General features: G+C 34.9%; 1 protein-coding gene across 2 annotated transcripts in view; it reads left to right on the top strand.

Annotated features, from left to right (window-relative positions):
• The window catches only part of ARHGAP29 (Rho GTPase activating protein 29), a 76,935-nt gene that overhangs the window by 21,746 nt on the left and 41,531 nt on the right, over positions 1-13,658 (top strand). For both annotated transcript variants that reach the window (XM_060090157.1, XM_060090156.1), the window contains exon 3: positions 9,709-9,843. In XM_060090157.1, coding sequence (XP_059946140.1) covers positions 9,709-9,843 — 135 coding nt within the window. The remainder of the gene's footprint in view (positions 1-9,708; positions 9,844-13,658) is intronic.

The raw sequence follows: 13,658 nt of genomic DNA, 5'->3' as shown, positions 1-13,658 counted from the left end.
TAGTTTTGGAATATGGCTTAAGTCATTTAATAATTTGTTAAGAATGAGGCACTTACACCAAATGCTATTGATTTTATAATTCTGTGATCCAAAAATTGATTAGAGTTGGAAATTCTACATTGTTCGGAATATTGACAATTCAGGGCTGAAGAAAACAGCTAAGTATTTGTTTTCAAACTATATAATGCATTTTAGAGGACATTCGACTCCCACCAGTCTGTAGCATTTTTTAATGTGAGTTTTATGATAACTTTCTTAAGTGTGGGTTTATGAAATTTTCCCAAGTGAGAACGTGAAGCTCGTATTGCAGTAGGTGTTGATGAACTGATTAGAAAAAAATTAGTGTCTGCCAAAGAACTCTTTGCCCCCAACAGAGTTAAGATATGTATGCACTGTCTCTACTGTTTTTTTTTTTTTTAATAATTAATTAATTATTTTGGCTGCATTGGGTCTTTGTTGCTGCGCACCGGCTTTCTCTAAGTTGCAGCGAGTGGGGGGCTGCTCTTCATTGCAGTGCACGGGCTTCTCATTGCAGTGGCTTCTCTTGTTGCGGAGCACAGGCTCTAGGTGTGTGGGCTTCAGTAGTTGTGGCTCGTGGGCTCTAGAGCGCAGGCTCAGTAGTTGTGGCACACGAGCTTAGTTGCTCCGTGGCATGTGGGATCTTCCCGGACCAGGGCTCAAACCTGTGCCCCCTGCATTGGCAGGCAGATTCTTAACCACTGTGCCACCAAGGAAGTCCTCTACTGTTTTTATTTACAAAAAGTGGAGAGCTTAATGTGGGAGACCAGAGGACTATGAACATGCTTACTTTGATAGGGTAAGTGATAGTTTGTTGATTCTCTGTCTACTACTAATTTCCAGGAGGAGGTTACCCTGTAGTCTTATATAAGTAACAGATGTGGAATTTGAAGTTTTAGATCTCCATCTAGTGTCATTAAGGTGCATTATGAATAATTACAGGGCAAAATTTTCATCTTATGTTAAAATGCTGAAGGCACGCAATTATGCATATGTCCTTTGTATTTAAATATAACACTGCAGATTAATGTATGTGCAGTCTAAGTACCAGTTCAGGTTTATGGTTGCCCCCCTGAGGAATAATGTGTTCTGAATTCCGAAGAACACATTCATAAATGTTCTTCTAGTTTATACAGTAATCTTAAACTCTCTCTTTGTGACATACCTTCCCATTCCCAGGTGGAACACCATGCGTGGAAGTTCAAAATCTGGGAATTTGAAAAGTGCAAGGCTTTTAATTCAGCTAGAAAGAGTAGTGCAAATTGCTTAATTTGTCTGGTACTCAATGCTTGGCAGTGTCCATTGCCATTATAACATATTTGAAGAAAAATTGGCGGTTAGTCTAATACTTCTTGTAGCTTTTTGATTATGTAACACTATTTTTAAAATGGATTTTAATAAAAGTTTACTGTTGTGACAGTGGTGGCTTGTTTTTCTGTTTTGTTTTTTAAATAGGCTAGAAAGGAAGATTAAACTTTATCATCAGTTTTAGATAAACTAGTTAAGTTCTCTCATTATTAAAAATGATTTCTAATTTGAATGTATCACTTTTAATTTGTAAAAATGTAACTGATCTCTTAAGTGATAGCTTTTGATGAATTCTGGGTCCTAAATTTGACAGAACTATAGTCAGAAGTGGTATATTAACTTTCTAAAGCAAATTTTATTGAAAGAAGGAATTAAGTAAACATTTTAATGTCATTCAATATTATGTTGTGAGAGGGAAGTTCTGTATAAATTTTCAAAGTCTTAATTGAAATCCTGTCTTGTGGATTACCCCAGTTTTTTTTCCAGAGTAAATGAATATACAGGAGGATGTGTAAATTTATTTAGACAAATTCCAGTGAGTATTAATTTTACCATTGTTGACTATTACTTAACGTTCACCCTCTATAGTGTGCAAGATATTTTGTGAAATATTGGAAACATTAAGTTGCTAGCCTCAGATATGTCCTCCTGCTATGTTTTTTTTAGAAGTAAACCTCTCTAGAAGTGATTTCCAATGGTTACCGTTTAGGAAAAGCTAATATGAATGTTAGTAGTTTATGGCTTAGTGCCTAGAAGGTACAAAATGAATCCTTGAGGAATGAAGTATGAAATACAGGTAGCTCATTTATTACACATGTACCAGCTCTTAGGAGATAGCTTTCCTCTTCTGCACTTACCTAGAATGGCTTACATAATGTTACCATTTACAGTAGTTAACTGGCGTATTTGACTGGAAGTTAAAGCCTGTTAAATCACAGATTGCAGAGTATACCTGTCATTAAGCTATAACTTCTTTAACCATGTTAAAGTTCTAGAGCCAGAACCCTGAGGTGGAATCCTCATTCTGCCACTATTTGTATATAGCCCTGGGCCAGTTACTTATATTCTCTGCCTCAGTTTCACGTCTGCTAAAAGGAGATAATAGTACCTACATTATTGAGTTGTGAAAATTAAATGAGTTCATAATTCATTTATATAAAGCTCATAGAATAAGTGTTTTAAAATGTCAGCTATTATTATTTTTGCAATCCCCAAGTGGCTGGATAACGAAAGCTGCACTTCAGGCTTCATTTTATCCTGTAAATTCAGAAGTCATTACAGAAAAAAAAAAAGTGAGTTTCCTAGTGATAAGTTCTGAAACATTTTCCTTCCTTCTTGTTTTCATTGCTTTCCCAGAGGGGTTAAGCTGAATTAACAAGACTGATGTTAAAAATTATTGTCAGTTTTTTTTAAATCAAGGAAAACACTGTTTTTTCATTTATTTACATAAGCATTTCCATGAAGTGTTTGCAATATAAACACTACAGTATTGTGTTAATGCATGAGAACCAAAAAGTGGAACTGGCTAATCTGTTCTCACTTGATAAGCTGAATGAAGCAGAAAATAAATGGCACAAACGAATGAAACAATAAATTAAAATTCAGATTACCATATAGGGATGGTAGATAAACAAGCAAACATTGGGATACAGGAGTTTTACTCTTCTATATAACTGGTGTTAAGACTGGTTGAACATTATAATATTTGCATATATAATACCTTTGTAGTATAAATTGAATTATTACATTTACAGCGTGACCACTATAAAACTTAAAAATTATCTGGTAATTATATGACTAAATGAAATACTATAACTTGATAGATATAGAAATATTTTTGTAAAATATACTCTTAATTATGATTTTATTTCTAAGTAATTTACTAATTTAGATTTTACATATAAAATTAAATTGAAATTTAACTTTAATGTCTCTTTTTCTTTAGCCAAAATATTGTGGGACCATACTGTAATTTGTTACTGAGTGTAATTCTGTGTGAGACAATTCTGTTTTCAAAGGTATTTAGTTTGAATGGTTTACAGATTTAATAGTAATAATAGTTTACATATATTAAGACTATAAAGCAGTTTCATTTCTGTTAATTTATTTGATATTCACAACAACTGTTTTACTGATGATGAATCTGAGGTCAGAGAAACTGAGAGTTTCGTTTATGGTCATTTCAAGCAAGTGGCAGATCAAACATTGGAATTCAGGTTTCTTGCTTTAACTCTGTTGTTCTCTACCACACCAACCAGCTACTTACCTTTCTTCTGTATTAGGGAAGAAAAATTACTCTCTCTTTTGCTTTGCTCATTGCTGCTGCTGTTGATGTGGGGATATTTAGTGTTGGTGAAGGAACTTTCTGAAAAAAAAAGTTCATGAGGCTTTTGCTTCATAAAAATAATTTGAGGTAGCTTTATTCTACTATAAGAAAATAGAACGTTCTACCACTCATAAAACGTAATTAAGGGCTTGCTGTTTTATAAAGTCCCAGCTGAAGTATTATCAGAATATACTGATGTCCTAGTAGTTGACTCATCTACTCAAATACATAGGAGAATTTATGAATCTTTGTAATTAATGCTTGTTAAATTTAGCTATCTTGTTCATTTCTGTTGATTTATAGCCTTCAGAGATGTGTTCAATCACAGAAAATTGGACTTATTTATAGGGTAATTTGAGATACTTTGAAATTTCTTACTAAATAACTCAGTTATTGTTTTCTAGTATTTTGCTTTGAAACAACTTCAATATCTGTTTATAAGGGCTTCCTTGTAGGAAAAAAAGAATTTCAAATTGGTAAAACATTTATGTTGACAATTATTGGAATGTTCTGCAGTGATTTTAAAGAAAAATTATAGCAGCAATCCTCAGGACCCGTTATGCTGTTAAAAATTATTGAGAATCCAGAAAAGTTTTTGTTTTTGTGGGCTGTATCTGTTACTATTTACTGTGTTAGAAATTAAAATTAGGAACATTGAAAAACATATAATAGTATGTTTTTAAAACATACAAAGACACTATAATAATTTTGAAATATGTTTATTCTACATAGTTAATTTCCTTGACTCTGAGAAGACCAGAATTTATTAGCTTGGTTTATTTAGGCATTTAAACCATTAGTATTTTGTAGTTCTTGCTTAATATCCAACCGTAATTTTGAATATTGATGTTGTTGACACACAAAAATCAAGCTCTTTTGTCCTGAGACCTCAAAATAAGACAAAGTATTTTTACTTAGTATTTCCTAAGTATGTTAGTATCTGTAGATTTTATTGTGAAACATCAGTAGGGGATAGAAATGACTGGCTTTCCTTTCTCTCTGTCTTTTTTTCTATTGGCCACGCTGTGCAGAATCTTAGTTCCCCGACCAGGGATTGAACTTGGGCTCTCAGCAGTGAAAGCGCAGAGTCCTAACCACTGGACCACCAGAGAATTCCCACCTTTCTCTTTTTTAAGACAAACATAAATTAGGCTTCAGAAAGAGTATAGCACAACTCGTTATGACATTAGATTCAGCCTTGGTTTTGACAAGTAGGCAGAAGTATTACCATAAAATAGCTTTATTTAGTTATATATATATATAGTATATATATATATACTATATATATATATAACAAAGGATAGGCTTTGCAATGCAAAACTGGGAAAAAATACATTTATATTATTTTTTATAGGTATTCAAATTATATTATTGTCCCAGAAGTTTCTTTCATTTCGAAGCTACTTGATTCTATTTCAGACCTAGCCTATGTTGTTAACCTATTTCTACTTCTGTATAAACTAAAAGAAATAGCTGCCAACATTTATGGAGGGCTTACTATGTTCCAGCCACTGTTCCAAGTGCTTTATGTGTTTTAACTCATTTAGTCCAACAACCCTATGAAGTAGCTACCAATATCTTCTTTTTTTATATAGATGAGGTACAGAGAGGTTAAGTAACTTGCCCAAGGTTTATCAGCCATGGAGTTGGAATTCAAGTTCAGGCAGTCTGTTTCTAGAAACTATGCTTTTAACCAACCACTAAGCTGTATTGCTTCAGCTAAGTAAACCGACCAAACTAATATCCACAGTGATAAAACAGACAAAATATATAGTGATCATTTAATTAAGATAATTCTTGAAATTACATGCTTACATTTTCCTTAGGAATTAAAAAATTATAAATGAATTTTTAAATTATAAAAGTAATATATGTTTATGGGAAAAATTCCAACAGTACATAAAATTGCTAAAATCTTTTGTCCATTTCTATTTCATTTATTAAATAGACTATTTTTAGAACAGTTTTAGATTTGCAGTAACATTGAGAAAATAGTACAGAGAGTTCCCATATACTCCTACACCCAGTTTCCTCTATTTGTTAACATCTTACATTAGTATGGTACATCTGTTAGAGTTAATGAACCGATATTTGATAATAATGATATATTATTAATTAAAGCCCATAGTTTATTCAGATTTCCATAAATTGTTTCTAATGTCCTTTTTCTCTTCCAGAATTGTATCATATTACATTTAATTGTCGTGTCTCCCTAAGCTCTCCTTAGTTATGACAGTTTCTCAAACTTTCCTTATTTTTGATGACCTTGACAGTTTTAAGGAGTACTGGTCAGGTATTCTGTAGGATGTGCCTTTTTTTTTTTTTCGGCTGCCTTGGGTTTTCCTTGTTCCGCGCGGCCTTTACTCTAGTTGTGGCGAGCAGGGGCTACTCTTCGTTGTGGTGCGGTGGCTTCTCTTGTTGCGGAGCGTGGGCTCAGTAGTTGTGGCTTGCGGGCTCTAGAGCGCAGGCTCAGTAGTTGTGGTGCCCGGGCTTTGTTGCTCCGCGGCATGTGAGATCTTCCCAGACCAGGGCTTGAACCCATGTCCCCTGCATTGGCAGGTGGATTCTTAACCACTGCGCCACCAGGGAAGTCGTGGATGCGCCTTGATTAGAATTTGTCTGATGTTTTTCTCATGATTAGACTGGGGTTATGGGATACTGAGAGGAAGCTAACAGATGTAAAGGGACATATTTCTTATGTCATTATCGAGTACATGATTTATCACTGTTAATGGTGACCTTGATCACCTGTCATAAGAAGTAGTTGTCAAGTTTGTTTAGTTTAATCTTTTTGTCCCCCTTTCCATATTGTACTCTTTGGAAGGAAGTCACTGTGCACATGATTCACCTCCTTGAGGACAAAATATCTATATAATTTATTTGGAATTCTTTTATACAAGAGAGTTGTCTCTTTCCTTCCATTTATTAATTTATTCAGACATTTATTTGTATCAATATGGACTCATGGATATTTACTTTATACTTTGAGTTATCATACAGTGCTACTTTTAAAATTTATTGCTCAAATTTTTCCACCTTTGGCCATTGGGAGGTCTTTCAGTTGGTTCCTGTGCACCTTTGGCATACCCTCTTCAACGTGAGGGTTTGTTTTTTTTTAAGCTCTTACTTTCTGGCATTACAAGATGCTCCTAACTCATCTTGTGTTATTTCCTGACACAGTCCTAGAACCAGCCATTTCTCTAAGGAGCTCTGGTTCCTTTTATTGGAGAATGGTATTAGAGGCCAAGATCAGGGTGCTAGGTATGTTTGTTGCTACTGGGGCATCATTTCTTTTAGGCCCTCTCACCTGATGAAGAAAAGAAATATATGTATGTGTACTAACCTGTGTATATACACACATCTATAAATATTTCTAGCCACCTATATCTATATTAAGCTAAATACGAATTCTTACGGAAGTATCCAACTCTAATCTATCACCACATGGGTCATTATAACCTCCTCTCCCTGCTTATTTGTAAATTTCCATTCCAACAGTGAGATTCCTGGCTCCCACCATCCACTGTCCAGTTACCTAGTTGTTCACTTCCAGGATACATGTATAGCAATATCAACATTTTTAACCTGAATCTTCATTGAAAACACTTTATCAACTAGAGTACAGTGCTTATGTGCATTTCCTTTGCCTTTAATCTTACAGACTCCAGTCACTTCCAAAGCTGCTTAAGCCAGCACCTAATCGCCTGTGTTTCTTTTTCTATTATTAAAATTTTTGGATGAATGAGTTGGATTTTTTCCTGAAGGCACTCTGTTCTCTCTCCTTCCATCACTACCTGAACTATTCTTTCTTTACCCCTTCCTGGATTACTCTTTGCCCTAATATACCCAGCTCCCCACCTTGCACTCACCTTGCCTGCTGCTCTTATACTACTTATTTCTCTCTTGATAATGCTGTTAATGAATGGAATATTTGATAGATGATAGTAGAATTACTTGTTTTTGTTTTTTATCCTATAGACAATTTTTCTTTCTAGTGACTATCTTTTAACATTTCTGGAAAAAAATTGCATAATTATAAAACACTCTTTTTTTGAAAATTTTAATCAGCATCTTACTCTTTTTTTTTTTTAGATGTTGGGGGTAGGAGTTTTTATTAATTAATTTATTTATTTATTTTGCTGTGTTGGGTCTTCGTTTCTGCGCAAGGGCCCTCTCTAGCTGCGGCAAGCAGGGGCCGCCCTTCATCGCGGTGCGCGGGCCCCTCACTATCGCAGCCTCTCTTGTTGCGGAGCACAGGCTCCAAACGAGCAGGCTCCTCAGTTGTGGCCCACAGGCCTAGTTGCTCTGCAGCATCTAGGATCCCCTCAGACCAGGGCTCGAACCTGCGTCCCCTGCATTAGCAGGCGGACTCTCAACCACTGCGCCACCAGGGAAGCCCTAAAACACTCTTTTAAAAAATGTTTTTGATTGTTTTTTAAGCTGTTTCAATAGGGAGACAGTATTAAGAGCTTAGCTTCTAGAATTATACTCTCTGGGTTCAAATTCTGACTTGGTAAACTTAGGTTTGCCTCAGTTTTCTCATCTGTACGATGGAGATTTAAAAAATCATCTACTTAATAGAATTGATGTGAAAATTCAATGCGATAATAGGTTTTAAGTGCTTTTAACAGTGCCTAGTACATAGGAAGCACTTAATAAATGTGCCATTGTTAATTAAACACTAGTGCTATGTGTAAGGTTATAGAAATGAACATTACATCAGAGTATTGTATTTCAGGTGGTTGTCTTTTCAAACTTTTGAGGTTTACTTCAGGGTTTTTTAAAAAATTATTTATTTCTTTGTTTTTGGCTGCGTCGGGTCTTTGTTGCGGCATGTGGGCTCTTCATTGTGGCGTGCGGGCTCTTCATTGCAGCGTGTTGGCTTCTCTCTAGTTGTGGCAAGCAGGCTCAGTAGTTGTGGCGTGCGGGCTCAGTAGTTGTGGTGTGTGGGCTTAGTTGCTCCGTGGCATGTGGGTATCTTAGTTCCCCGACCAGGAGTTGAACTCACGTCCCCTGCGTTGGGAGGCAGATTCTTTACCACTGGACCACTGGGGAAGTCCCTACTTCAGGGGTTTTACAGGTTAGGGTGACTGTACTTTCTGGTTTGCCTGGAATGGTGATCCAGGGATATGCCTGTTTGCTGGCATGATTATGAGTAGTACCCACCTTTTCTCTTGCTAGAGTATTTTGGTTTGGAAGATAAATTATATGGTCACCTTATTTCCAGGGGTTATAAAACGTTGTCTGTGTCCCTCTGACCAGGGCTGCTGTAAAATGGGTAGAGCAGACTAGGGCTAGGCAGGTAGGGACTGGGAAAGAAGCACACCTAAGAGAGCAGTACTGCTCTGTTTCAGCTGCTTGTGGCCAAGGAGGATGGGGGCCTGGTATAACCAGATTTTGATTTTTCAAGGGTAGGCATAAATCTGGAGCTTTTGTAATGATCCCCCAATTTTTCATCATTGGCAATTAGTTCAATTTTTCTAAAAAGTACAAAATTTCATTGAACCATATAAAGATCTATGCATTTTATTGTATGTAAATTATACCACAGTTTTAAAGATGTGCAGGTCAGGTGGTGGTCCTTATATATATGCCTGTGAGTTGCTCATTTCTAATATCTGATAATAACTTAATGCAAAGAGTCAATTCTTACGTAGAAACTTAACATGTAAGTGCTATTTAATATTAGTTAATATATCAGGCACTATAGGGCTTTAACTCTGTTACCATATATATTAAAAAGTATATTATAGTAAAAACTGTAAGACAGGAAAAACTTGTAAAGTTGCCTCAAGGGAAATCTGGAGAGCACATTTAGACTGAGAAAACTGAAAAAGGTAGTGCTAAGTTGACCATGACTGTGAGTGACTTTGAAATCTTTAATGAATTAAAATGATTATGGATTTTTGAAGGCTAAATAAATTACATATAATTGCAGTAGTGAAAATAAAAGTGAACATACAGTAGGCAAAAGTTGTGGAGCCACTGCTTCTACCTGAAATGTGCTTCAAAATGGTTGATTTAACAAATCAAAAAAAAATTTTTTTTTTCTTAAGACTGTTTTAAAGAAGTCATTCATATACGTCTGGACGAACTTCTTCGTGTTTTAAAGTCTGTAATGAATAAACATCAGAACCTCAATTCTGTTGATCTTCAAAATGCTGCAGAAATGCTTACTGCAAAAGTGAAAGGTAAGAAAGATAATATTAACAGTGGGTTGGCATGGGCAAAAAGGATCCAGATGATACATTTTCGTTTATAATGATTATAGAACCATCTCTCTTGGCATCTGTATGATGTGTATCATTAAGAGTTACATACACTTTGGTATTTAAATATCCCCACTAAGTCACACCTAAACCTCTCTTTCTTTTAAAAATTAAAACTTTATTTGGCAGGAAACACTCTAAAAATGCTAACTGAAATGAACTGAACAACTGAGGTTTACAATTTTTGAGTTTTTTTAAAGAATATGCTCTTTTGAAGTAAGTTATTAGGGTACAAAAAGTCTTTGTTATCTGAAGACAGTTGGTGCTGGAAAATGGACATTTGTAGTGATTCCACTTAAAGGAGGAAAACAAATGGAGAAAAAGAAGACTTAATTGGGACCTTATTTTCAAATGTGGAAAAATGAAACTAAAATTGGAAAATAAGTTTATCATATATGTGTATGTATATGTGTATATATATGTGTGTGTGTGTATATATATATATATATATATATATATTACATGTGCTAAAAGAAGTAAGAATTGGCACATTATCCTTTGATGAAATGATTTGCCACCAAAAATTGTTAGAATCTGTTATCCTAGGCTGCATTGTATAAAGATTGAGGGTGAAGATTATATAAAGATAGAGAAGAATGTGACTGGAACCAGGGAGTTCAGTTAGGAGATTGTTAGAAATAATGGGCTAGATGAGGGTTAATAGTCTGATTTAAGGCAGAAGCTGGGGTGTGGTAGTCATGGAATGTGCTTGTCACTGAAGAGGGGATGGCTTGTTGAAGAAACATAGGACAGGTTGAATGTTAGGGATTAAGTTGAAGTTGGAGTTGAGCACGTGGACTTGAGTGTTGTTGGTCTATGGGTGGTGATGGAAGAGGATGACACCAACTCAGAGTGTGCAAACTAAGTAGAGGACTGAGTGTGAGATCCTAGGGACAGAGAGAAGATAGAGGAACCTGAGAAACACTAATGAAGTAGGGAGATGATCTGGAGAAAGATGTTATGGAATTTTAAAAGTGTCATATTCTAGGAAGTGATTGTCAGTGTTAAATGTCAATCTGATAGGTAATATGAATTAAAATGTTTAACAAAAGTGAGTCACCATGGGTTGAGTAAGGAAACTCAAAAGGCTTCTTTGAGGAGAGGGATTACCTGTCCTGAGTCTTAAAGGTCAGGTGGGCATTAACCGGGTTAGAGTGGGGATTGGCACTGTGATAAAGGGTGCTTGTATGAGAACTCTGGATGTGAAGAACAGGATGTGATTAATGAACATACTCACACGTAGAGAGGGCAAAGGGCAAGTGTCAAGGGGATGAGGCAGGAAGAGAAAATAAAAACCTTGTCAATAAAATACAGTCTATATACTTAAGAACTGCCTTCCCTACTTTTTATGTAGATTAATCATGTTTGCATGGTTCTCTTTTTTCTGTATTTCAAGCACTGAAAAAAATGTGGATGGCTTCAAAATGGATAGCTTCTGTTGTGACTCTTAAAAATGCTTAGTAACCAAATTTGTTTTAAAATAGATTGTTTGTAAGTGCAGTTTAACTTAAGTTAGGGAAATTTGTGTCTGTAGATAGTAAAATTTCCATGCTTGGAAATAGCGAAAATAGCGACCACAGTTCATTCAATTGTTGTCAGTAGCTATTGTGTGCAGTCAGGATGTCCTGGGGAAGGAGTGTGTCTGTTGATGTCCACATTCCAGAAACAGACTTGAAGAAAGTGGCCTCTCAGCTGCCTTATAGATCTTTTTTTCTTTGAGGTAAAGCAATGTTTTGAGTATTATTTCCCTCTAAGACTGTCTTTACCCTTGGAATTATTGTTAACGATTTTACTTCTTTGTTGGATGAAATTTAAAAAATTACTTTGTTGTTGGGGAACTTACTCTGTTTCAGTAGGACTCCATGATGCTAGAAAACTTTAAAAATTGTGTTTTCTTTGGTGTAAGTTTAAGTTTTTAAATAGCCCCCCCCCATATTGTTGAGGCCATGTAAAAATATCATTGATACCCCAAATGAAAAATATTCAGTAACCTGGAAAATTGATGTCAAATTGGAGCTTATTTAATTCTTTCATTGAATGGTAATTTTGTTTTCAAACCCTGGAAAGGCAAGGGGGAGGTAGAAACCATTTTTGAATGTCTATCTTGTGGCAATCTAAATGTTTTGCATACGCTGTCTACTTTCATGTTTTCAAAAAACTTACAAAGGTACATTTTTACTTCTATATTAAAGAGGAAAACTTAAAAACTATTGTATATTATGATCAGAAAGCTGTCAGGAATGTGATCATTTTGTCTTAACCTCCTAATTACATTTAAAAAACAGTGGTAACCTAACTTGCTTTGGAGATCTTGCAACTGTCAGATGCATTTTGCAAATATACCAAACCATTAAAAAATAACATATACAGAGTAATAACTTTAGATCAGGGAGGTATAATCTTATTTGTGCTGCTGCAGGTTTGAATGCATGAAATCTATCCACTTCCTATGCATAATAAGAATAAGCACATTGGAATAAAATTGGAATCTTTTAACATCTCTTATTTTTTATTTTAAATGTAGGATTTACCTTTAATAACTTTAAAAGAAGAATCCTTAGCTTCTCCCCATTCATTCTAATAGTGATTTGTATTTCCTGTGTCTCCTCTTGTTTCCAAGCAGGAAGTTCAGTCTTACAAAATATTTGCAACATGGTAAGAGAGATACAGCTTATTTGTGAAGTAGATGAAGGCATCGTAGCACTCAGTAATTTATTATGTACTTAGTATTTGTGTTTTCGTCATTTAGAAGTATTCTGGTAAATCTTATTTGTAATATAATTTAAAAGGACCATTTTTAAGGTTTTTCATGATTTGTATTTTGCCCTATATTTAACAATTGGAAACAAAAAAGAAAAATAAGCTTTAATTATGCATCCAAAATTGTAGATGCCTCATGTTTTCTTTCTGTTTTGAAACTTAATTTTTTTAATAGGCAATTCATTCACGTGATTCATAGTGCAAATGGTATAAAAGAGTATTCAAACAGTGAAGTGTCTTTCTACCTCAGACCTTAGCCACCATTCCTTTCCCTAGATAAGCAACAACTATTACTGGTTTTTTGTGTATCTTTCCAGAGACATTATACACATATAGAAGTAAACACAACATGTTCTCTTCTTTACACAAAGGGTAGCATTCTGTTCCTTGCTCATTGTTCTGAGTTATCTGTATATAAAAAGTCTTCTTCATTTGTTGTTATTTGTTTTGTTTTTTCAAAGCTGCATGATAATCCATTATACTGATGTACTATAATTAATTTAACCAGTTCACTACTAATAGATGTTTGGATTGTTTCCAGTTTTTTTGGTTACAAACAGTGCTTCAATGAGTAGCCCTGTGTTTTCCTAGGTGGGTAGTTACTGGAACAGAGCGCATGTGCATTTATATTTTGTATATTGCTACACGCCCTCTGTAGAGGTTCTGTCCTTCTGATAGCCATGCTGAAGAAGCTGATTTCCTACCCCTTTGCCAACAAAGCTGGTTACCAAACTTTGTTACCCAATCTGATAGTAAAAACTGGTATCTCAGTATAGATTTGATTTGCATTTGCCTCATTTTGAGTACAGTTGAGTATCTTTTAATATGTTGCAGAGTCATTTGCACATCCTTTTATGTGACTTGACTGTTTATTCATTTTTTTTCTTGATAGTTGGTCCTTTTTTAGTATTGATTTATAGAAACTTCATATAAGTGAAATTAGCCCTTAATCTTTGATATAAGTTGCAGATTTTCTT

This window comes from Mesoplodon densirostris, chromosome 2 (genome assembly GCF_025265405.1).
Source record: "Mesoplodon densirostris isolate mMesDen1 chromosome 2, mMesDen1 primary haplotype, whole genome shotgun sequence".
Classification (NCBI taxonomy): Eukaryota; Metazoa; Chordata; class Mammalia; order Artiodactyla; family Ziphiidae; genus Mesoplodon; species Mesoplodon densirostris.
This window is presented reverse-complemented; position numbering and strand designations above follow the sequence as displayed.